Here is a 27,172-nt window from a genome sequence, read left to right on the forward strand (position 1 = left end):
GAGAAACAAGAACCGGCATAACAAGTAAATAATGGACAGGAAATATAATATAGGGGAAAAAACAACCAAAAAATGACACCCACAAGATAACCATGAATTGGCATGACCGTCAACAGGGATCAATTACTTTATCATATGATTGATAATTTTTGGTTGAGATTTTATGTTCAAGCAAGAAATAATGTTTTAGCTGTCTATTTATACAAAGCAGTTTAAGTTAACACCAGTCATATCTTCTCTATAGGTACTACGTAGCTCTTGAAGACGAGGAACCCTCACCATCAGTACTTGTGTATCAAAGAAACAGAGACTAAATTCATCAAAAGGAGAAGTAACAAAAAGAAATTAGTAGTCACATGTCAACAGAAACAAAAAATGCCAATAAGAATATGAGATAAGAAGGTAAAAATGGGTAAGCAGAACAAATGCGTAAGATATTGAGTGTTAATATCATTAGGTTAAAAAGGATATGATGGAAAGAACGCAATTGTAACATACACGGTGAGATGAGGAGACACAACAAGCAGGTCAGATGTTGATGCAAACTCTGGAAATCGTAAGCTATGTCACATTTTCTAGTAAGCTATGTCACTTTTTCTAATAATTTAATAAATCTTGACGTAAATAGTGAGTTTTTACTGTCACGTACTCTTTGTAATTGTAAATGTAAAGCTTCTTGACATGTAATATATTTTAATCAGGCATCTGCACAGTTTGTAAAGGTTGAACCATGCATATCTAGATACAAGTAAAGATCCAGCCCAATACCATAATATTTTTTGTGCTACACAAAAATCTCTTATACCCTTTCAAAAAAAAATTCCGGTTTACACCTGGACTTCAATAAAAAGATTTACTCTAAAACAGGACCATCACATAAATGATCCTGAATTTAAGGTAAACTACCGGGAAAGGAAGACAGAATTGGAAAAACGTTTAGATCTCTTGATTCAGATCACAACAGGCACCGTAATGTATCTGAGTTGAGAAACAAAATGGCAACTTAAGAACTTACCAATTATTGAATTTTTCCAATAACTTCAACATGCAATTTTTATTTTTGCTCTTAACCATTAGGACTAAATACTATTACAATGGAACTAACATCAATGTCAACTCAGGCATCCCAGCTCTGTTCCACTGCTTCTTTCTATTTCAATTTTGCCAGGATAGATTCATATTGTTTGTGTATAGTCATGAAAACCTTCCATTTTTATCCTCGATGTCAGAAAGTTGAAACAAAAAGCAGCACTATAACTTTCCTCAAATGTAGAAACCGGTTCTTAAGAAATGATGTTGACGTCAGAACTTAAATTCAACATTTTTAGAACTTGTTTCATATTGTTTTGAACTTCAGACTTACAAATGTGACAACAACGGTTATACTTTACACAATAGTTGAAAAATTTGGTGATATCGTTCATTGATTTGAAGATATTTAATATTTTCGGAATAAAGCAGTTAGTAAAGTCATATGGGAAAATTATATACAGCATAATGTGCCATTCTTTTCTTCTTATAATGTGCTCATGCCACAATATTTGTTCTGATCATCTATGCCAATGACAGTGTTATTTCAAAACTATTGCGTCTACTAATTTCAATCCTATCTAAGTTCTTGAATGGATATTTTACAGTAGAGGCAAAATCTCAAAATCTGATAAATTTTGTTTTTATTTACAATGAAGACAACCAATTTGTTTTTTGTCAACACTTATTTTCATCCATATGGAAAACAGTTTTGTAACAATTGCTTGAGAAATACAGCCTTAAGTTTTTTGTCTTGTGAAAAGTTATCCTAATCTTCTGAGAAAATGCAAGACCAATGGCATAACCAGTTAATAAATTAAAGTACTCGTTGTTGAATTGTTAATAAGATAAATCTGATAAATTTTGTTTTTATTTACAAAGAAGACAACCAATTTGTTTTTTGTCAACACTTATTTTCATCCATATGGAAAACAGTTTTGTAACAATTGCTTGAGAAATACAGCCTTAAGTTTTTTGTCTTGTGAAAAGTTATACTAATCTTCTGAGAAAATGCAAGACCAATGGCATGACCAGTTAATAAATTAAAGTACTCGTTGTTGAATTGTTAATAAGATAAAGTGGTAAGATGAGTTCAGTTAGCTTAAAGTTCTCTATTAAACAAGATTTTGAAGACAAAATAGAGCATTTACTTTATCCATTTAGTTCACCGTTCTAGCATTCAAAGCTTATCCGTATTGCATTTTATTTTCATTATACGATGTTCCCTGCAGGATGCAACAATAACAATATATTTTTCACAATGTGTAATATGATGATCTTTTATTCTTTTGCAAAATTCCTTGAATATCTAATGCACTGCAGTCCTGCAACGCCTACACTCCTCAGTTTATTCAAGAGATCAAGATTTTTCCTTTAACAATGTATTGTTCTTCCTGGAATACGTTTGTTGGTAAACCAGAGTTAGCATATATAAAATAAAATCAAGGTGGACACTTTGCAGTGCATAGATGTATTAAAATGCATTTTTTATTTCATTTCATACCCCTGCAAACTCTTTAAAAAATTGGTCATATTTTTTATAAGATTGAATCCAATGTGGCTTATTTGTTATTTTAGAATTTTACTGTAATTTTGAATAAGAACGAATCCATTGGGGATTAAACATATTTACCCAATCATTCAAACAACATTAGCTTCCTCAAACATTTCTCTCTACTATGTCTAACAATCTTCATCATCTCTTTGCATTGCATAAGTTCACAACCTTCAAATATCAATTTAATTAAATATTGTAAATTTTAACATGACTTTATATATTCTACAATAAAAATTGCTAATAACTTTTAATGAAGATACTGAAAGATTGTCTTGATGGTGGCGATAAGGTCTCCGCTAATTATAATTATTCGCTGAAATCTTACAGAGGCTAAATATTGACAAACTGTGCACGTGCAATGAAATGTGATTATAACATTTTGATCCCTGTGGATGCCCGAGTAGAGTTGCTGAGGATGGGCCACATGTTATAATTCTTAAGTTCTTAACATGTTTACAAACCCCTGAAAAATATTCGGATTTAATAAACTAAAAACGATCTCAATTAACTCAACTAAAGACACTCCCAGGAACTAGATGGCTAGCCTATCTTAAAAGAAATTATCTGTCACCGATTTTACAGACAGAATAAGCCCATTATAACAATCAAATGCTACAAAAAATCCCGGTTAAAATGGTCTAGCCATAGAAATTTTGATAAATCTACAATTACTGACACAGCAGCCTTTGCATAACATTAACAGCTAAAGCCATTTACAAGGCATTCAGTATTAATGGCTACAACTCAACCAGTAAAAGAATGTACAAATGCCTTTCTGTCAGTTTAGTGACCAAATGTATAATATAAATACAACAATGTCAAAGGTAGATAACATTCTATATAGACTTAGTGACTGATCAAAATTTTGAATATTTGAGGTTTCATTAATTGATTGTGTCTTATCTTTTAATATTAAATTGTATAATTTGGTACAGCTGATGAAAAAATGTCGCAGTTCGAAACAGAAGATATGGGATACTATCACCGAATGGACAAAGGAGAAATCAATTTCTAATAGGATGTGTGAGTGTGGGTATATTACATATCAATATAGCCATCATTAGGATGATTTGGATACAGCTACAGGATCCTGATGTTCGAACAAGTTCGATTATGGGTGTACTTCTGATTTTGCATCATATATCCATGCCACTAAGTATCTATCATGACTTATGTCAATTCATTAATACTAACAATGACCCCTAAACATTTAAATGAATACCAATGCAATAACTGATATTCCGATGGTAGATAAAGGACTAAGACTATGATTCCCTCAAACATTTAAGTGCCTAAGTGTGCACAAGTAACAACTAGGAACTCTAAATCATTTAGGGATAAAAGCTTTCAAACAAAACAGACTAGCCATGGTGCTAGACATGACCTTAGTCACCAATACCAATAAGGACTGGAGTTGGGCATTCTGTCACCTGGTATTAGAAATAGCAAAAGCCAATCCCAAGACAACCTAGCAATACTAGTGTTACCGAGCTTATTGGCCCAGTGCAGCAATCCATGGATATAATAAACAGAAAAATCAAACTATAAGTCCAATAATTAGATTTTTTTAAATATGACATGAAAGTGAATTTTTGTATTGTACAGTTGACCATCCACTCACACTGTATAACAATAACGTGAAGAGGCAGGCTGTAGTTTAAATTGATTTTAGTGGTGATTAACGTGGACCATCTTCAATGAAAATATATCTTATCCTATTAATTGGATTGTTTCTAGGATCTTATTAAATGTTGTAGTCAGTTCTAAAAATGCAGTGTAAAATATATGCTGCATGTGAAGGAATATTATCATCGTCAAAAATGCATGGATGATTGTTTGCGAGTTGAGTTCAGATTTATTCAATCGTCAAGAATGCATGGATGTTTGTTTGTGAGTTGAGTACAGATTTAGTATATTTGGGCTTTCAAATGCATGTTTGCATTATCAACCCAGTAGAACAATAATATTTCATCCAAATGATAAAAAGCTACAAGAAAGACTAGTTGACAATGGGAATTTATTAAACCCGTGGGGGAAAAACAAAGTACATTTAAGTTAAGGCAAAAAGTTCAACACTGACCCCCTTTGCAAACTCTATCCTTAGAGCCAGACCACCGAGGACCAACCCTTGAAGGCTTCTCTTTGCAATAACTGCATCCTCTTCTTTCCTGAAGTTTACGAAGGCATAGTTGCGGGATGAATAGATAGTTATACTTTCTACTTCCCCAAATCTAGAGAATTGTTCTGCCAACACAGTTTCAGTGACATGCTGAGATACATTGCCAACCCAAAGATTACGAGAGTTCTGAAGTTCATCGTGTTCCATTTTCTGAACTCCAAAAATATGACCCTTTTCATCATATCGAGGGCCTTGTACTCTGTCCTTTGCAAAAGATGTTCCCTGCAAAATTGTCAAATGTTATCTCGCAGGTTGCTTTATGCCTACAACTCAGGGTGAACAAAATTAAATACTCTAAAAGAAGATAATTTTCCACTGAATCCCAGCTAGATACCTATCCAGAACTATGAAAAAAAAAAATTGTACATATGCAACTCTTGCCTTACAATAAAGTACTTCTAAAAATATCATACAATATAATAATCAATTATGCATGTAACAAAAATTTTAAATTGAATAAACATACCATTGTGCACCCCTTATCATAAGGGGAACAAACATACCTCAAAAAAGTAAAAGAGAAACCACTACAATATCTTCCATAATCTAATGCAATTACCATGTATGCATGTAATAGAAAATTCAATTTATAATGGCATTAACCACTTGTTTTTCACATGAATGCGTTCACACCAATGACATACCTCAAAAAAGTAAAACAGAAAGCTGTACAATACCTTCCAAAATCTAAAGCAATTACCACTTATGCATGTAGTAGAAAAACCAGTTTATAATGGCATTAACCACTTATTTTCCACATGAATGTGTTCATGTACAACAACTGGCTGAAGTGAGAAAAGATAGCCCAATTCTTCCACAGCTATGTTTGGGAGCAACCAAACTAAAACCTCTAAAACTTATCGCTAGTAAGAATCTATAACCATTTCAGGAGCTAAGTGGTAAACATCCTTTGGTTTAGAACTTGATTCTCAAAAATAGACTTCTTGAACAAGTGAACAACAGAGCCATTATAATAAACCCATTCATTTGTAGACAACTGTCAAATGGGGAGACATTGAAAGTGCCTGACAAACCGAAATAAGTATTTTTTTTAAACATTATAATAAACATTAAACAATAATAGGAAAGTCAGTATAAATTCGATAAAAATGATGTTGGAAAAAAAAATCTTGACCAATAATGACTGCTACCTGGCAAATTTGGATTTTTCATCAAGAGTTTTGGCTCCTCTATTGGACCTGGGAGGAACTAAGCTTGATGCCTTGGTACTGATGCAAAAATCTTTGTACTGGAGATTCTGCTCAATGACATGGATATTGTGGTGAGACGTGAGATTGGGGTGGGAACCCCTTGGTCAAAGGACATTCCGAGGCTGCTAATTCCTGGAGCAGTGGTTCCTAAACAGTCTTTCATTCTGAACTTAGACGGGAGGGAGATCGGCCACCACTGCAACTGGGGCACAGTGGGTTGTAATTTTCTGAGGTAACTCAAAGCCATTTATGCGGTTGACAATCTAAACTGGGTATTCCACTTTGTCTACACTGTGCTACATGGTGACTTCTTCGAAGACGTCTGATAGTGGTTGCCGGTATATAGAATCTGGGTAATATAACAGATATAGTCTGTTTTGATTGTTTCTAAATGTGTTTAGAGTCTTAGACCTCCATTTCTAGGATTTTTGTAAAGGGATTTAGTGAAGGGTAAACAATTTCTGTAATTAGTAAGCACCGGGGGCTCCATCATGCAGATATTGTTGTGGTTTTTCTCTGCCTTTTTTGACAGCAAAACAACATATGCTGTTGTGATGTAATTAAAACCATGTATATATGTTTTTTTATTATACAAATTTCCCACTTTAACTTTGTACCAAGCAAAAAAAAACAATAGGGAAGCAATTGGGGTTTATGTCAGCATTAATCAAAACCAGTTTTAATGTTTGATAAGATCTGAACATAAACAAGGACACACACAGACATTTTCACAGGAAGCCTAATCCCCGGACATATCTCTCCCTCTGCTCCTTTCATGGTTCCAATCACTAGTAGCGTGCATTGAAATGAGATAGGAACAGAGGTACCCAAAACAGCAAAGCAAATTCGTTAAATCATAGGAAGAGATGCTAAAATTACCTCTCCAATTGCCTTTTGTGCAAGAAATGATCAATACAATTGTAGATTCTGCATGACTCGAGGCACAGGACAAGGCCCCTAAGATTTCAGAGAGACCAACCAATAATGCAAGGAACCTAAGCTTAAAGATTCCTCCAGCTCCTACACTTGCGCACCAGAAAATTTTCAAAGCCACTTTTGCCAATAAAACGGAACACAAGAACCAATCCTTGCAGGCAGAACCTTGGCTTGCAGTAACAACTAGTCCCATTGCAACTAGAGTTCCTTAATTTATAGCTTCTAAAGCATTTCCTGGCACTCTTCTTTAAAATTTAAAATTAATAGAAGTTCTCCTTTGTGGAAGTATACAATAATAATTGAACATTGTGTTGGAGGGAGAGAGGTCGAGGGGTGTATATATGGAAATGCATTTTTTGCAAACCAAATATAGATATTACAATAATAGATAAGACATCTATTATTAGTTAATGGTTATCTTGTAAATATCTTTAGCTTTAGTTTGCTTTCGTTTTTTGCTTTCTCTAGAATAGAATGTTTCTATTCTTTACGATCGTTTCCTAAGGAAACATCGTCTCTTCCTTTTGTATAAATTGACCTTTCGGTCTCTGTTATTAATAAGCAAGTATTTACCAATTACCTCGTAATATGGTATCAGAGCTAAATACTTAAATTTTTTCGGAAAAAATTATAATTTCTTCTTGAAATTATTTGTTTAAATTTTTCCAAAATTATTTCAGCTAATTTCTCCAAAACCCACCTAGGGTTTTTCTGCTCGGAGAAATTCCCGAATTATGGGTCTGCAAATCGCATGGAAATCGTGGCCATTTTTTGGAGACTCGCGTTTTTGGGGTGAAAATCTGCATGTTTCTATATCAAATTTTCATGCTCTTAGCCGTCTCAGTTTGTCATCGTGCTCTGGGAAGCAGATTCGACCATTTTTCATCAAGAAATCTGAAGTTTTTTCAAGCTTTTTTCAGCTAGGGCCGTTTTTTTCCGAAACCCTAATTTTTGGGGTCGAAAAAATTTTTTGTTTGCAGATTCTTGGTGGGTTTTTCGAGAGCTCAACTGGGTTGTCGTCCATTTTTTCTAGGTGCCTCAATTTTTGAGCCAGCGGATTCAAAAAACGACAGCAGATTCCTTCTGGGTTTTTCGAGCTCTCTTTTGGGTCATTCTCTGATTCTTCTGGGTCTTCCGTATTTTTGACTCGAAGAACGTGCCTTCACAAATTTTCACAATTTTTCATTGAAAAACGTGCCATGGCATCTCTGACAAATATTCTGCTCGAGCATAATTCCAAATTCAATGGTCACAATTATGGAACCTGGAAGCAACGCATCATTGCAATCTTCGAATATCGAAACACTGATCAACTTGTTTTGGGTGTTACGCAGCGTCCGACTTCTCCAGGTCCTGATCAAGATACATGGGATCTGAATAATCGAGAGGCAGTAATGCTTCTCAAACTCTCCGTAGCTAATGACCAGCTTTCTCAGATTCCATTCGGCAAGACAGCGGCCGAAATTTGGACACATCTAAAAAGTCTTCATGAGACTTCCGACAAGAGCAGAGCCTTCTTTCTGAAAAACACTCTGTTTTCTATTGTCATGGATGAGCGCACCTCGCTCCAGGCACACCTGAATCGGATTCAGGAAATCCGTGATCAGTTACTTGCCATCGGTCGCAAGATGGAGGAAGAGGATATTGTGGTAATCACTCTTCGGAGTTTACCAAATTCCTATGAGCATTTTATCGAGACTCTCAACATCACATCTACTGGTGTTGATCTAAAGTTCACTGATCTCTGCACCCTGCTACTTCAGCAAGATCGGTGGAAACAACAGTTCGGTAGCAGCTCCAGTTCCACCTCCACTGAGCAAGCCTTTGCTGCGAAATCCTTTCAGAAGGATAAGGGCAAGTTTCAACAACCATCTCAGCAGAAGTCTTCTGCTCCAGCATCCGATGGTACCAAAAAGAACATTCAATGCAACTATTGCCACAAGTATGGTCACATGAAGGTTGCATGTCGGAAACGCTTAGCTGCCCAGTCTAAGCAATTAGGTTCGCAACCCAAAGCGAACAGTGCAGAGCACACTGAGCAGGTGGAATCTGCCTTTTATGCCTTCGTGGCTAAAAGACCCGCAGATCATGTACAGTCATCTGCCTGGTACATTGATTCAAGTGCCTCTCGACATTTCACTCACCGCAGAGACTGGTTTACTGACTACCAACCTTATTCAGATTCTGTTATCTTTGGTGGTAGAGAAGAGTACACGGTTGTTGGTAAAGGCAACATTCAAATTCAGTCTGTTGGGAGGAAGCTCATATTCCTTGATGTGTACTATGTTCCAGGGATGGAACTAAATCTACTCTCGGTCAGTCAGTTGCTGCGACATTCTCCACACTTGGCAGTCACCTTCAGTTCACATCAGTGCACCATCACTGATCGGGCAACTAAGTCTACTGTTGCAGTTGGTCTTGAGGATCATGGTCTTTTCAGACTTACTGATTCTGGTGATTCTCAGGACTTAGCTATGGCTGCTCGGCGATCTTCCATCAGCACACTTTGGCATCAGCGATATGGGCACTTAAATGTGCATTATCTCTCACAACTTGCTCGGGATGAGCTTGTTCTTGGTTTGCCAGAGATTCAAACCCAACACCTTGGAGTTTGTGACACATGTCACGCTGGGAAGCAACATCGCACACCTTTCCCCAGTGGCAATTCTTGGCGAGCTTCTCAAGTACTTCAGCTTGTTCATGCTGATATCTGCGGCCCTATGGCCACTCCTTCTGTTCTTGGGTACAGGTATTTTCTGTTGTTTGTAGATGATTTCAGTAGAAAAATGTGGGTGTATTTCCTTAAAAAGAAATCCGATGCATTTATTGTATTTCAGAAGTTTAAACCCTTAGTTGAAAAAGAGTCTGGGAAATCTATTATTACTCTTAGATCAGACAATGGGGGGGAATTTTGTTCTAATGTTTTCTCTAGCTTCTTGGATACACATGGCATCCAACGCCAGTTCACCACACCCCACACGCCACAACAGAACAGTGTAGTTGAACGTCGGAACAGGACAATCACCGAGATGGCTCGTTCCATGCTCGAACACAGACATGTTCCGAAGCGTTTTTGGGCAGAAGCAGTTAACACAGCAGTTTATCTGTTGAACCGGTCACCCACAGTGGCGGTCAACGATAAAACTCCGGAAGAGGCTTGGTCAGGTCGCAAGCCCAGAATCAGTCACCTGAAGGTTTTTGGCTCTCTTGCTTTTGTTTGGATCCCTGATGCTTGACGCACCAAGTTGGATGCCAAGAGTCAGAAACTGATGCTTGCTGGAGATAGCAGTCTTCACAAAGCCTACCGCCTTATTGATGTTGAGACATCTCATCTCATATACAGCCGCGATGTAGTCTTTGATGAACAGCGAGGATCATTCATGCCTGTTTCTCCTGTTCCTGATCCAGCAGACCAGCCTATGCAAGTTCATGATTTGGGAGTTCGGCTTCCATTAGGTCCACCTGATGGGAGGGCTCCAGTAGCTCTTACAGCTCCAGTCCTGCCAGTGATACCTGTACAGCCACCTCCGGCTTCTCCTGCAGGATCACCTCGTTTTGAAGATGCTTCACCTGAGTTTGATCCAGATTCTTCTGATCAGGATCCTGTTGATCAAGCATCTCCTAGTACTATTGTTGGTCATTCTCCTCTCCGGCCTAAGTGGTGGGCTAAGACACTTGCTGATCTTCATTATGATGAGCTCATTGATGGGAGAACTACTCGAAAAAAGAGCAAAACTATAGATTCTGTTAACTTTGCTCTTATGGCCAACATTCACAGTGTGTTTGAACCTCAAACATATTCCGAGGCTAAAGGAATTCCAGAGTGGGAACAGGCCATGCAATCTGAACACCAGAGCCTGCTGAAGAACAACACTTGGGTCCTTTCTGATCTTCCCCCAGGGAAGAAACCCATTAGCTGCAAATGGGTCTACAAAATCAAATACAAATCAGATGGTACTTTGGATAAGTACAAAGCTCGTTTAGTGGCAAAGGGCTTTTCTCAGCGTCAGGGCATTGATTATGAGGAGACCTTTGCTCCTACTGCAAAGATGAGCACCATCAGATTAGTCCTAGCCATGGCAGCACAGTTTGGCTGGAAGGTCCATCAGATGGACGTAAAGAGTGCTTTCCTGAATGGTGATCTCCATGAAGAGGTCTACATGACGCAGCCTCCTGGTTTCAAGGTTGCTGGTAAAGACCATCAGGTTCTCAGATTGGTAAAAGCTCTCTATGGTTTGAAGCAGGCCCCTCGGGCATGGTACATCAAGATTGATACGTACCTCAGTGATCAAGGCTTCAAGAGGAGTTCTTCAGACTCAAATCTGTACATCAAGACTACTGACAGTGACATCATCCTTCTGGTTATCTATGTGGATGATCTGATCATCACTGGCAGTTCGGCATCTTTGATTCAGGGAATCAAACAACACTTATGCCAGTCTTTTGATATGACTGACCTTGGGCTCATGCATTATTGCTTAGGTGTTGAAGTTTGGCAATAGTCTTCTAGTATATTCATCTCTCGGTCCAAATATGCCAGAGCCTTGTTAGACAAATTCCGAATGCAGGATTGCAAACCTGCATCTACACCTATGGAGAAAGGTCTCAAGTTATTAGCCAAGTCTGATTCTCCTTCCGTTGATGATACTACGTATAGGCAACTAGTAGGCAGCCTCATCTAACTATCTGCTACTAGGCCTGATATCAGCTTCGCAGTCAGCTGTATTTCACGCTTTATGACAGCTCCTAAGGCTGATCATTGGATGGCAGTGAAGCGTGTGCTTCGTTATGTGAAGGGCACTTCTGATTATGGACTTCTGTATTCTCGGAGTTCTAATCCTAAACTCAGTGGGTTCACAGATTCAGATTGGGCAGGCTCTGTTGATGATAAAAGTCAACATCTGGATATGTGTTCAGTTTGGGATCCGGTGCAGTCACATGGACCAGCAAGAAGCAGCAGGCAGTTTCTCTCTCTTCTACAGAGGCTGCATATAGAGGGACTGTTAAGGCAGGATGTGAAGTTGTCTGGCTTCGTCGGATGCTTGGGGATATGCAGATGTCACCAACAGGACCGACTACTCTGTTTGTTGATAACGAAGGCATTATCAAGTTAGCACGGAATCCAGTCTTCCATGAACGAACCAAGCATGTGGATGTTCATTGTCATTACATACGACAGCTGGTTGAAGACAGGACTATAGATCTGCAGTATGTTCCTACCTCAGATCAGACTGCAGACATTCTCACCAAGCCTCTTGGTCCTGATAAGTTTGTCAAATTCAGAGGACAGCTTGGTGTGTTAAATAGATTAACCATTAAGGGAGGGTATTACAATAATAGATAAGACGTCTATTATTAGTTAATGGTTATCTTGTAAATATCTTTAGCTTTAGTTTGCTTTCGTTTTTTGCTTTCTCTGGAATAGAATGTTTCTATTCTTTACGATCGTTTCCTAAGGAAACATCGTCTCTTCCTTTTGTATAAATTGACCTTTCGGTCTCTGTTATTAATAAGCAAGTATTTACCAATTACCTCGTAATAATAGAAGCTCCGTTTACCGAGTTAAACATCATTTAATCACAAAAGGAGATAAAAAGGGGTTGCCAATTACTCAAATAGCAGCCATTTTAAAAGAATAACAAGATACTAATAGGTTAGTGTCAAGGACGAAATAAGAAAAATCAAAGCACAAACCACCAACACCACCCTCTTAAACAACCACCAAGCATCATCCCTTCTTGCCTATCCCTTCTACGGATGAAGAAGTAGAAACACCCCCAAATCACCACCCCCAAGAAAGGCCCATTAGATAGGGCATTTCAAAATTAATTGAGAGAAATTGCTGATGTAAAGGTTAGGCATTACCTCTATATGAATGGTTTTTCATTCAATCTAGTGAGATCACCTTGTTGGAGAGAGATGGTGTAAGCAATAAATGAAGCACCTCGTGGTTGTCGAGCTCCTGAATATGAAAAGAAGAGAACCACCTTATTGCATAGTGAGAGAAAGAATGTAAACACCCTCCTACCAATAAGAGATCTTTGGGTCCAAAAGGGGTGACTATTGTCTCTAATGGATGGGAAAATTGCAAAAACCATCCATTAATAATTGTGATTGTTGTCTTCCATAAGGGGGCCAATGTTTTTGAAGGCGGTTGATTGTGAAGGGCAGGTAAAGGATACAAATTTTATTGCTTAAATTCTCATTGAATCCATTGAGTCCGTGGGAGTTGACAATGTTGTCCAAGTAGTAACAGACAATGCTAAAGTTTGTATGGCTGCATGTGCCTTGGAAGAAACACAATATAATCATATCTTTTGGACACCGTGCATCGTTCACTACTTGAACTCGGTGATGAAAGCAATTGGCATCCAAATTAAATGGGTGAAAAAAGTGCATGAGGAGGGTGAAGAGATCCAAATGTTTGTGACAAACCACCATATGTCAGAAGCAATTTTCGAAACTTTTAAAACACTTGGAATTATTGAAGGTAAACTTCAAACATTATTTAGTTTTATTTATCATTTTGTGTCCAACTTCACATAATTGAATAATATGTTTTTCTGTGTTGTATATATTTTTGAAATTTGTTATTAACTTACAAATAACATGGCAATAGATTGTTGAAACTTAGTTTGCTTCACACAGTCATCCTTAGACGACATGTGAGGGTGAAAGATGTGCATTGATGCATTGTCCCAAATGGTTATTAGCAACCAAAAGAGTGTATGGAAGCAATCAAATACAACAAAGACTCGAAAGATGAAGGCAATAATCTTAGATGATAATTGGTGGGGTCAATGGATTTTGTATAACATTTCGCTGAGTCCATCATGTTTATGCTTCGATTTGCCAACACTAATGAGCCTTGTATGGGGGACATCTATTTTGTCATGGACCCCATGCTAGAAAAAGTGAAAACAGTAAGTTTAAATTTTTATACAATACTTTATCCTTGTTTATCGAGAGATTTGATTTATAATTTTAATTAACACTGCATCAAGATAATTTATATGAACATCATTTGACATCCTAAGTCATTTATAGGAAAGAGCAGAATCCTAAGGACACCTTGTACAAAAAGGTGGGGTTGTTCTACATTGTTGGAACAAGATGACTACACCTTTACACCTCTTGGCATATGCACTTTCTCCCAGGTATTATAGCAGTGAAATACTTGTTATTCCTAGTAGAATGTCACCATACAAAGATCTTCACATTGTTAGTGGGTATATGAAAGCATTGAGCAGGCTCTTTAGCAATCCCGAGTTGGTATCGAATGCTAGAGAGAGTTTGCAAAGTTTGTCTCAGGAAAAAATGCAAAGTTTGAAGCGCGAAAAAATGCAAACTTAGATGCAATCAATGACCAAAGTAGAATGGAAGTCATTGGATGGTGATACCTAAATGGGCAAGATTACATGTACCTCCAACCTCTTGCCATTAAGATCCTATCACAAGTAAGCATTTAAGTTTTGTTTTCCCTTTTTGTATGGCCACTTAGCTTGTAGAATTAGCGTTGTTAAATTCCTATTGTATTACAATTTCTAATTTTTTTAAATTGTGTCAATTGTCTCTCTAGATTGCGAGCTCTTCTGCTCCTAAGAAAAATTGGAGTAGATACTCCTTTATCCACTCGGTGAAGCATAACCAGTTGGGTTCCAAAAAAGCAGAGGGCTTGGTATATATTCACAACAACTAGTGCCTCCTATCATGCAAGTATCCAAAATACAAGGAGGAGCTAGAGAAGTTGTGGGTGTATAACTTGAGTTTGCTAACATGGAAATGACCGTCCAAGATCTAGCTAGAATTACCTTGCTAGATGTTGAGGAGCTGAAGGATGATATGGCAGCATCTAGAGCTAGTGGAACCGATTTGGGTTCCAATGATGAGAATCTAGATATAGTTGCAGCCTAGGACAAAGTCATTGATCACTCCTTTTTTAATGACCCATTTGACCCTTGAAGGACATTTGATGCTACGATCATTGATAAACTATTAAAAACCTGTCATTTATCATTATGTTTCAAACTTTATTATTGGATGAACCTGTCTATGTTTTGAAATTTCACTTTGTAATTTAATAATTCAATGTATGATTTTCTTTACAGTAATGAACATAGATTAATGAGCAAGTATTTAATGTTTATCTTTGACATTTGTCATTGATCAATGATCAAGCAACATATATTCATACTATGATATGACTTAGTTTTGCAATTCAGTACATTTATCTTCTTCTTCTTTTTGTGTGTGTGTGTGTGTGTGTGTATATACATTGACAAACCCACCCACAAACCCAAATGGAGAACAAATTGCCCAAACCCACAACCCCGAGTTCAAACCCAAATCTGTCCGCGAACCTGAATCGGCAACTTAGGGATTACTCGAGGTAACAGGTAACTATGACAGAAATGAGGAATGAAGTGTATATCAAGCTGGTGATTATTCATCAGATCTCCATCAAATACTTGGTTGTGTGTTTGAACAACTTAGTTGTTTGGTTAAGCTACTTGATTATTTGTTTAAGCAGATGTGTGCTTAAGATGCATGCTTGTCCACTTGAGCTTGTTGGTGTTCTAGTACACTTGTTTAGTGGATTGCCTTGTCACAATAAGAAGGTTGAATCTTCAATACATGTGAAGAGGCTTGATTCTCTTGTTTTTTGACCTGTGCTAGTGGCTTCAAATTGCACTAATTAGCAGTTTGATTTTTAAAAAATTATTTATTCATTTTTCCTAAGTTTTGTACAATGTCTTCAAATCCTTTGCGATGTTTATGAAAGAGTGAGTTATGTAGATTATGAGAGAATAGGTGGCTTATTTAAGTAGCGTAGCTTCAAACTCGTATAACACTTCTTGGGTTACCTGTTCTAGAGGTTGCATGCTTAAGCTGCATGTTTGTCTGCTTGAGCTGGTTGGTTGTGTTTGCTAGGGTGCCATGTCACAAGATTGAAGGTAGATTCTTCAAGACTAGCCTATATAAAGAGGCCCAATTCTCTTGTTTTTGAGCTGCAAGAGTAGCTTCAGATTGTACTTCTTGGAAGTTTTTATTTGAAACAATTTATTTGTTCATTCTTCCTAAGTTTAAAATGTCTTCAGATCCTAGTGTTAAGTATAGTGGATCTCTGATAGATAAAAATAATTACAAATAAATTCTTGCAAAGAATATCTTACTTGAAAATTGCAGAATATCTTTGCTCTTCTATGACAGCGATCTTGGTAATATATTTATTTATTTTTCTCCTTCAGCAGTAATTATAGCCATGAAGTGTTATAGAACAAAACAATGATGATAACAAAATGATGCTTATAGATAACATTGTTGCTGACTGCAAGTACTCAGATGCCTTGAGATTGATACTTTCACTGCGGTAGCTTAACACATATATATAGTGGTGAGAGATATGACTCCGAAGAGTCAAGGGCCACGTAGAGACATGCCTCTTCGGAGGCATGTTAGTTAAACAATAACCAAGCCTGCCCGATAACTAATCAAGGCACGATATACACCCGATAATAAATCAAGGCATAATAAGAATAAACACCCGATAATCACAGGGCATGATATGCATTGATACCCAATACAAAGCATGGTATTGAAGTCTGCCAAAATATGAAGCCCGACCATTATGAAGTCAGTCAATAATATGATCTCTACACTGTCGATGATTCATGAAGCATAACAGGGATGTAGGCATACGTATACGTATACATATATTAATATGTATACATATACATATGCTTATATCTCTGTGATTCATAGAAAACAATAGTAACTTCAGTGTATCAAGAAATTCATGTTTTGCTTCTTCTAACGCTAAACATTAACACTCCCTCTTTAGCTAAGAAGAAGTAAAACATTAATTAAGTCAGAATCATCATATAAGCAACACAATATAAACAGTAAATGATCTCTACTTGCACTTAAGCAATGTCTAGAGATAGCACATATAATCTCTACTTGCACTTAAGCAATGTCTAGAGAAGTTCAAATAATCTCTACTTACACTTAAGCAATGTCTAGAGAAGCCCAAATAATCTCTACTTGCATTTGAGCAATGTCTAGAGATGCACATATAATCTCTACTTGCACTTAAGCAATGTCTAGAGATGCGCATAAAATATTTATTATTTACAAGATCGTCACCTTGTAAATAATTCTCTATAAATGACCATGTCTATGAAAGATCGTCACCTTTCATTACATATCAAATACTATTAGGTAACCAATAGAAACATAAACTCAAATGAAATAAATATTTTATTTCAAAAATTTGTCATTACAATTAATCATACCAAGTTTTTCTCTGAAGTATTTCAGTTTCACTTTGGCAAGAAGCTTGGTAAGGATATCTTTAATCATTTGTACATATGTATTCCAATTGAATAACTCCTCGATTAACCATATCTCTAATATAATGAAATGGAATTTCAATATGTTTGGCACGGTTGTGAAATATTGGATTAGAAGAAAGCTTAATACAGCTTTGATTATCACAATAAATCACAGTGGGCTTAAAAGATCTTTTGAAGATATCTGAAAGCAATTTTCATAGCCATATTGCTTCTCTAACACCCAAGGAAGACGCAATGTACTCAGCTTCGGTGGAACTTAATGCTACTGAAGTTTGTTTCCGACTAGACCAAGAAATCATACCAAATCCAAGACTGAAACAATATCCTGAAGTACTCTTTCGCTCAATGGAACTTCCAACCCAATCAGAATCTGAATATCCAAGTAGTTCAAGGTTGATTTTGTCATATTTGATTCCCATTCCAATAGTACCCTTCAAATATATCAATATGTATTTAGCTACATGTAAATGTATTAACCTGTGTGAGACAGCTTAATATATCAATAGTACCCTTCAGATATTTAGGAGCACACATAAACTGACTCAAGGTGTGAGTTGCATAGCATATGTCCGGATGAGTATTAACCAAATACATCAGAGATCCAATAATTTGTCTATAGTAAGTAGGATCTGCAGCCTTAGAGTCGTTCATATCATCTTTTAGTTGGTATAGATTTATTTTCATAGGGGTAGCAGCGGGTTTACATTCCATCATTCCAAATTTGGTTAAGATATCAATTGCAAATTTTCCTTGGTTTAATATAATACAATTGTCTTGCTGCCAGATTTCTCATCCCAGAAAGTAGTGAAGTAACCCTAAGTCCATTTCAAATTTTGCAGTTCTTGCTTACATTTCTTTATGAGATGTTCCTCACCTGTAATTAGCAAATCATCAACGTATAATACAAGAATAACCATATCATCACCTTCAGTTTTGAAGTATAAGTTTGGGTCAGCTTCATTTTTGGCATATCCCAATTTCAGTAGGTGATTTTCTATTCTTTCATACCAGGCTCTAAGTACCTGTTTGAGTCCATAAAGTGCTTTCTTTAATTTACAAACATGAGTCTTGCATTCATAAGTATTGAACCCTTCTGGTTGTTCAATGTAAACTACTTCTTCAATCTTACCATTGAAAAATGTTGTTTTGACATCCATCTAATGTACTTTCCATCCTCTGGATGCTACAATTGCTAGGATTGTTTTGACTGAAGTGTACCTGACAATAAGGGCAAAGGTTTCTTCATAATCAATACCTTCTTTCTGAAAGAAACCTTGGGCCACAAATCTTGCCTTGTATTTTTCGATACTATCATTTACAACATGTTTAATCTTGAACAACCATTTGGAAGAAACAACTGATTTGTTCTTAGGTCTAGGTACCACCTCCCATACATCATTTTTCAATATAGAGTTATATTCCTCAATCATTGCTTCCTTCGAAGATTGATGTGAAAGTGTTTATTCAACATTAGTAGGTTCAAATTTTATGAGTTCAGATAGTAATGCAATATAAGAAAATTGATTTCCGGTCCTTTTGCTTTTCTAAATTACTTCATTTGATTCAACTTGATTTTCCGCTAACATTTTTTTAATCCAAAAGGGTCTCTTCTTATTGATATTGTTGATGTTTTCAGGTTCTGTATGATTAGACATAGAAGAGAAGTCAAAATTCTCCTCCCTCTCAATTTTTGTAAGTTGATCTTTTGAAATGGATTCATCGCTATTACTAGAAATTTTAAAGGTTGTCTTCTTCAAATATTACATCTCTACTAATTTCAATTGTCCTTTCCCTAGGAATGTAGATCCTGTATCCTTTTGTAGTTTCACTATATCCAACGAATATTTCCTTTTTCCCGGAAGGCTCCAATTTAGTTCTTTTCTCTTTTAGTATGTGAATATAGACTGGACATCCGAATATTCTCAGGTGGCTTAAATCTGATAATGCCTATAAATACTTCTTTTGGAGTGGTATTTTCTAATATGGAGTGAGGGCATCGATTTTGAATGTAGACAGCAGTATTAGATGCTTCAGCCCAAAATGAGTAATGAAGATTTTGATCATGTAACATGGCTCTGGCTGATTCAACAATAGATCTATTTTTTCTTTCAGCTATTCCATTCTATTGAGGATTATAAGGTACAAAAAACTCCCTCTTAATCCCAACAGAAATACAAAAGTTTTTAAAGATATCAAATGTGTACTCACCTTCATTGTCAGACCTTAGGGTTTTGATTTTTTGACCTGATTGATTTTCAACTAAGGCTTTAAACTCTTTAAACTTGGATAAGACCTCAAATGACTCCTTTTGTTTCAGAAAATAGATCCAGGTTCTCCTAGAGTAATCATCAATGAGAATTATATAGAAAAGACATCTATTAAGAGAGGGAACTGACATAGGACCACAAAGATCTGTATGAATCAATTCAAGAATGGAGTTAGATTTATAATCACTTTTGGGAAAGGAATGTTTAGCATTTTTACCTAAAGCACACCCTTTACAAATACTTGAATGCTCTGCTTTCAGATTAGGTAGACCTTTTACAACTCTACCTATAGATGATAAGGCTCGAAAGTTAAGATAAGCTAGTCTCTTATGCCAAATTTCAAAGAAATTTGACTTATCATTACTAAGGGTTAAGTTTAAATTAAGATTTTGATTATTACAAAGCTTATAAAGACTTCCATCTCTGACTCCAATGGAGATGGCTTTCTTAATAGATGAGTTCTTAGTCCAAAATAAAACTCTATCTTCTTGAAATGCAATTTTATACCCTTAATCAAAAAGTCCGGAGATGGAGACAAGATTTCTTTTGATCCTTGGTACATATAGGACATTCTTGAGTTTAAGTGTGATTCCAAAATTCAGTTGAATAGAACAAGAGTCAATTCCTTTAATAGGGTGAAAGCAATTATCTCCAATAGTTACTTCTTCTAACTCATGTTTTGAGAAGGTTTCAAACTTATCCTTAAATCTAGTGATATGACGAGAAGCTCCACTATCTATGATCCAAGTATTGTGATTAGTGCTTAATTCGCTTAAGAGAGCTACGAGGAATGCATAATTTTCTTTATCCATTTTCTCATTATTTTCTTCTTTAACTTCTACTAAAGCTACTTGAATTTTTTGCTTTTCTAGACATACATAATAGGAGTGACCAAGTTTATCACATTTAAAACATCTAACTTTGGATAAGTCACAATGTTTGTGAGATTTGTGATTTTTGTTGAAATCTTTCTTGTTACTCTTAAACTTTCTTTTCTTATTTGATTTGGTGTATAATGCTTGAATGTCTCCCTCTTGATTTGAACTTAGAGCTCTGAAAGCTAGTCTAGACTCCTCTTGAGTGCATTCATTCTTTAGTTGATCAAATTTTGGAAGTTCGAGTCGTGACCTTAAACCTCGTATGAAAGTTTCCCATGACTGTGGAAGACCTCTAAGAGCAATCATGCTTAGTTCCTTATCATCCACTTGGCTTTGCATAGTTGCAAATTGATCCTTTAATTCAGTAATTCTTAAGAAGTAAGCGGTTATGGATTCTCCACTTTTCATTTTTATGTAAAGTAAATCTTGTTTTAAAGTTAATAATCTACTTGTATTGTTAATTTCAAATGTATTTTGAATGGAGGAGAACATTTCAAATGCAGTTTTAAGATTAGCTATAGATGGAAGTATATGATCATTTACTGAGTCTATGATGATTTTCATCGCTTTATTATTGTGCCTTTTCCATGTTACTTTCTCGGATTCATTTTCAGGCATAGGTAAATTTGATTCAATGTAATTTTCTAATTCCATCTTAGTACTATTAATAATCTGATTTTCCAAGATGAGAAGTTTGAAATCAGTTTAAAATAAGTATCTTGTAAAAGTTTTCCTATCAATACAGCTCTGATACCATGTTAAGTATAGTGGATCTCTGATAGATAAAAACAATTACAAATAAATTCTTGCAGAGAATATCTTACTTGAAAATTGCAGAATATGAAATTTCTTCCTTTAACTTTTGAAATCAGTTTAGAATAAGTATCTTGTAAAAGTTTTCCTATCAGTACAGCTCTGATACCATGTTAAGTATAGTGGATCTCTGATAGATAAAAACAATTACAAATAAATTCTTGCAGAGAATATCTTACTTGAAATTTGCAGAATATTTTTGCTCTTTTATGACAGCGATCTTGGTAATATATTTATTTATTCTTCTCCTTCAGCAGTAATTATAACAATGAAGTGCTGTAGAACAAAACAATGATGATAACAGAATGATGCTTATATATAACACTGTTGCTGACTGCAGGTACTCGGATACCTTGAGATAGATAGTTTCACTGCGGCAGCTTAACACATATATATATAGTGGTGAGAGATATGACTCCGAAGAGTCATGTCTCTACGTGGCCCATGCCTCTTCGTAGGCATGTTAGTTAAACAATAACCAAGCCTGCCCGATAACTAATCAAGGTATGATATACACCCGATAATAAATCAAGGCATAATATGAATAAACACCCGATAATCACAGGGCATGATATGCATTGATACCCAATACAAAGTGGTACTGAAGCCTGCCAAAATATGAAGCCCGACCATTATGAAGTCCGTCAATAATATGATATCTACACTACTGATGATTCATGAAGCATAACAGGGATGTAGGCATACGTATATGTATACATATACGTATGCTTATATCTCTGTGATTCATAGAAAACAGTAGTAACTTCAGTGTATCAAGAAATTCATGTTTTGCTTCTTCTGACGCTAAACATTAACACCTAGATCATCCTTATTGGCAGTTTTTATTTGAAACAATTTATTTATTCATTCTTCTCAAGTTTATAATGTCTTCAGATCCTTTGTAAAGTACATAATGAATGGGTGGGTGGCTTATTTAGGTGATGAGGCTTCGGACTTATATAACTATACTTCTGTTACCTGTTTGAGCGGTTACACGCTTCAACTGCTTGTTTGTCTGCTTGAGCTGGTTGGTTGTGGCTGCATGAGCTGGTTGCTTGTGTCTGCTTGAGCTGGTTCCTTGTCCAGTACATCCGTTTGCATGTCACAGTTTGAAGGTTGATTCTTCAAGACTAGCACATATAGAGAGGCTTGATCTCTTGTTTTCGAGTTGTGATAGCAGGGCTTCAGATTGAACTAATTGGCAGTTTCATTTGAAACGATGTATTTATTCATTCTTCCTAGGTTTTGTACAATATCTTCAGATACTTTGTGGCATAGACTACGAGTGGGTGGGAGGCTTGTTTATGTGACGCAGCTTCAGAACGTATAACACTTATTGGGTTACTTGTTTGAGTTGTTGCCTACTAAAGCTGCATGTTTTGTCTACTTGAGCTGGGTTGTTTGCGCCTGCTCCAGCTGGTTGCTTGTCCAGTGTACCTGTTTGCTGGATTGCCATGTCACAATTTGAAGGTTGATTCTTCAAGACTAGCCTATAGAGGCTTGATTCTCTTGTTTTTGAGCTGCGATAGTGGTTTCAGATTTTACTTATTGGCAATTTTATTTTAAACAATTTATCTATTTATTCTTCCTAAATTTACAATGTCTGCATATCCTTTGCAACGTAGATTATGAGTGGGTCGGTAGTTTATTTAAGTGGCAAGGCTTCAGAGTTACATAACACTTCTTGAGTTACCTGTCTTCTTGAGCTGGTTGGTTGTGTCTGCTTGAGCTGGTTGGTTGTCCAGTACATCTGCTTGCTGAATTCCCATGTCACAGTTTAAAGGTTGATTCTTCAACACTAGCCTATGTAATTGTTTTGGAGCTGTGACAGTGGGTTCAAATTGTACTAAATAGACAGTCTTATTTAAAACTATTTACTTATTCATTGCAGTTTTATTTGATACAATTTGTTTATTCATTACAGTTTTATTTGAAACTATTTATTTATTCATTACAGTTTTATTTGGAACAATTTATTTATTTATTCATTGCAGTTTTATTTGATACAATTTATTTATTCATTACAGTTTTATTTGGAACAATTTATTTATTCATTGCACTTTTATTTGGAACAATTTATTTATTCATTGCACTTTTATTTGGAACAATTTATTTACTCATTCTTCATAAAGTTTTGCACGATGTCTTCAGATCCATTGTGATATACATTATGAGTGAGTGGATAGCTTATTTAAGTGATGCAGCTTCAGAATTATTTAAGACTTCTTAGTATCGAAAGAACCTTTCTGAAGTAAATGTAGAGCACTCATTTTCTTTTTGTTGAAGCATACCGAAACATATGGAATCTGAAGTATAGCAAATGGCTAGCCATATTTGAGGGAATCAGCTTTTTGTATAGCACGATCATTTCTTAATTGTCATGGCAGTCCTGCAAGATGAATTGGTCTGTCTATTAAAACGTGTGGATGCATAATTTTCCTGTGGGTAGTTGATGCATAATTTTCCTGTTGTAGAGAAAGGATCATTCCCACTATTTCATGTGCTATGTTTTTTCTTCTTACAATAAGAGTTGATGCATGGTTTCAGCACTTACCTCACAGGCAGCGCAGTATTAACGACTCTAGGTATGACTGAGCAGTATGATTTTGAAGAATGTGCAGTCTTACTGTGCAGCAGTTTTGAGTCAAATGTTCTTGCAATTGCTGGCAGTTTCATTTCTGGGAGTCTTATCGAGTCGAGCTGAATATTTAAAAAGAATATGATTTGTATGAAGGATATTATTCTGTGGTGAGGGATTAATCGAGTAAAGCAGCATTTTTCACTTAAAGTTAATGTGTGGATGGATGATTTTGGAGTGTAGCATTCTTGCAATATCTGGGCAGTGTGTGCTTTTGTTTACGAGTGTTTTTAAGTGAAGAGGTTGTTTTTAAAGTTTGTCAAACATTTAGATGTCAATTTTGTAATTTCTGAATGTCAATACTGGCAATTTGTTTTTGTATTGACTATGAAGGAATTGGTTTGGACGTTAGAGCTGTACATAGTTTTTGAGTCGAGTATGATTATTAAGTCAAACACAATCTTAGGAGCCTAGCTAATCAAAGAGAATTCTTTATCTTCTGTGCTGGAGTAAATAGAACTGGATTTTTAGATGTTTGAAAAATTGTCCTTCACATGGGTTATCACTAATATTGCTGCTGAAGACTGACTTCGGGGTTAATTCCTGTTATTGAAGAATAAAGTGCTGCTGCTGTATGTATCAGATCAAAGAGAATTCTTTATCTTCTGTGCTGGAGTAAATAGAACTGGATTTTTAGATGTTTGAAAAATTGTCCTTCACATGGGTTATCACTAATATTGCTGCTGAAGACTGACTTCGGGGTTAATTCCTGTTATTGAAGAATAAAGTGTTGCTGCTGTATGTATCAGATCAATGAGTGTTACATGGAGTTTGGAGTGCTGAGTATGTTCTGGAATGTGTTATTGAGTTTTGTATTTAATGCTAAAACCAAAGTTTATACTCCAGCTGATCGGAGTTGGTGCTTTAAGGAGTGTTGGTGCTCTCAATCAATTGGTGCTCACTTAAGTAATCTCAGTTTGGTGCCCATTCCATTATGAAAGCTATCAATATGTCATGGTTCTTTACCGGAAAGGATTTTCCACGTGAAATTTAAATTTAAAAGTTTAAAGTACTGATTCACCCCACCCCATCCCTGGTATCTTCAATGTGATCTTCAATGCATACAACATGTGACTGGAAATATTTTGTTCATCAAAAAATCATGTTTGGAATTTAGCATTGATGGTCTTTTAGACACTATTGAAGTACGTGCAGATTTTCATGCTTACATTTTTATTAATTATAATATATTATAAGATAGTATATGTTACAACAGATTTCTCATGTTGAACTTTGAAGATCACTGAATCAAGTAGTTAAGAGTTTTTAAGATGCTATTCAATTAATTACCATTCATTCCAAAAGATGAGGAAATCTCAAAGGACACCATAATGGAATAACCCAGATATCCCTCCACAAATTTATATTATGAAGAAGGTGAAAATAAAGTAACTCACATTCCCTGAACGAAACCTCTCTTTTTCATTTGAAATGATCATCCATGCAAAGACACGCTTGTATGACAATTATCCATTCTAAAGTATTTTTCTATATAGAACATTTTTCTCATACTTTGCTTCATTGTATTTAGGATTTACACACTGTAGTCCTAATCACTTCTTATTGACGGGATGCAAAATTCAAATTCCTTCTAGACATGGAAAAATCTATGATCAAGAAAATTTATTGCAAACACTAAACCTAACAAAAGTTATTTAAAAAAAAGTAAATCAGAGTCCCCATGTTGCTGCTTAAATACAATTTCTATTTAAGTTTAAGCAAGTTGAGTGTTCCTATGCAAATTTCTAATCAATGGAAAAGGATAAATTAAGATATTTCCCTATTTAACTGGAGCAACTACTGCCAGAATCAAAAATAAACCTTTTAGAAAGAAGGGCTGGAAAAAAGAAGCAGCTGTATATTGAAAAAAAGGACACAGTGCAGCACAATATTTCCCTCCTTTATTTGCTTTTAATTTTACCTTCTTGTTATTTGCCTCCAATTTTTTCTACAAACTTTAACTGCAATTTACTATAGTTAATATTCTCAATTAAATAAAATTCTAAAGGGGGAGCTGACATAGCATGAAGTTATTTCCAGCACTATTTCAGCGTTTAACGATTTTAGCTCTGTGAAACGACGGGATATATTTGATCTCAAACGTTATTTTTTTAGAGTATCGTTTTATATTTACTTTTCAGTTGGTTTAACCTTCTCCCAGGTCAGTCTTGCCTTAAGAAAGCTTAAAATTTACACCGAACTTCAGAAAACTATGATGTGAGCTTTCCTGTAAATGCCCAACAAACCCTAACAATAAAGACTGCATCGACCACCAGATATGTCATATAATGACCAGTAAAATGACAAGTGCAAAATGACCAGAAAAGCAATTTCCTAACCTTGCTGACAAAAACTCTAACCGGGTTTAGACTAGACATCCCTAACACTGCTCAAAATAAACCTTATCACAAATACAAAGCGGCTAAGCTACCCGGTTTTCATATTTGACTAAACAAAGCTAAATGCAAGCTACGTACATTAATAGGCCATTGAAAACCCTGTTGTTTACAGCATCGTAATCGGAGACCCTATCTTTTAAGGTATCAATATCGAAGATATCGCATACACGGAAGGAAACAAATGCCGAAACGATTTCTGCTTTAATTTATTTTAAAACGATCTAGGGTTTTGAAAAACAATGAGCTTACCCATTTCACTCCCATGCCACTCCTCTGGTCCCTTGAATTTCCAAACATGTTGAATCACCCGCGACTTGGAAAGCAAATAAATCTTTTGAAGTAAAGAAACGGAGATTCTAACCTTTAAAAAAATCACCGCCGCAGCAAAGGCAATGTTAGAAGAAACATAAAATTCAAAATGATCGAAGCATATATAGAGCTTGATCGATCGATCGAACAGACAAATGGTAAAACAGCAAGAAACTGTGAAGATAAAAAGGGTGGGAGAAGAACCGGGCACACCGTCGAGCCACCGACACGCGTCTGTGCATGTGACATGTGCCTGCAATTATTATCGATTTTAGCAGTGGAACATTTCTAGGCTTTTCATTGTTGGGTTAAGATTTTCGGCGCCCTTTTAGGGCTTGCCTGGTTTAAAAGAGTGGTAGGGCGGATGCGTGGGGTTGTTTATTCATTATTATTTATTAACGTGAAATGACGGGCCCAATCGATTATTAGTTCCTGCCAAGGGAAACTAATGGAATAACGAAGTTTCAAATCTCATTGATATATTAATGTTTGCAAAAGGTTTATTAATTTGCATTTTTTTAAATTGAAAAATATAATTTTTTTAAAATTTTATTGGCTCGTGATGAAAAAATTCAATTTTCTTTAACAAAAATACAACTA

At 35.9% G+C, this 27,172-nt stretch overlaps 1 protein-coding gene across 3 annotated transcripts in view; it reads right to left on the minus strand.

The window, feature by feature from the left end:
* LOC149579618 (uncharacterized) overlaps window positions 1–26,922 on the minus strand; it is a 74,801-nt gene extending 47,879 nt beyond the window's left edge. Inside the window, exons 1-3 of one of the 3 annotated variants that reach the window (XM_089786140.1) lie at window positions 26,786–26,922; window positions 26,513–26,624; window positions 4,668–4,988 (exon numbers count right to left, since the gene is read on the minus strand). In XM_089786140.1, the coding sequence (XP_089642266.1) occupies window positions 4,668–4,988; window positions 26,513–26,560 (369 nt within the window). In that variant the 5' untranslated portion in view covers window positions 26,561–26,624; window positions 26,786–26,922. Of the gene's footprint in view, window positions 1–4,667; window positions 4,989–26,512; window positions 26,726–26,776 lie in introns of those variants that run through there. The other 2 variants (XM_089786132.1, XM_089786137.1) reach the window with 2 other exon arrangements.
* Between the last annotated feature and the right edge of the window lie 250 nt (window positions 26,923–27,172).

The sequence above is a fragment of the Cupressus sempervirens genome, chromosome 1, assembly GCF_028749045.1.
Source record: "Cupressus sempervirens isolate cs-2001-9-10 chromosome 1, ASM2874904v1, whole genome shotgun sequence".
Classification (NCBI taxonomy): Eukaryota; Viridiplantae; Streptophyta; class Pinopsida; order Cupressales; family Cupressaceae; genus Cupressus; species Cupressus sempervirens.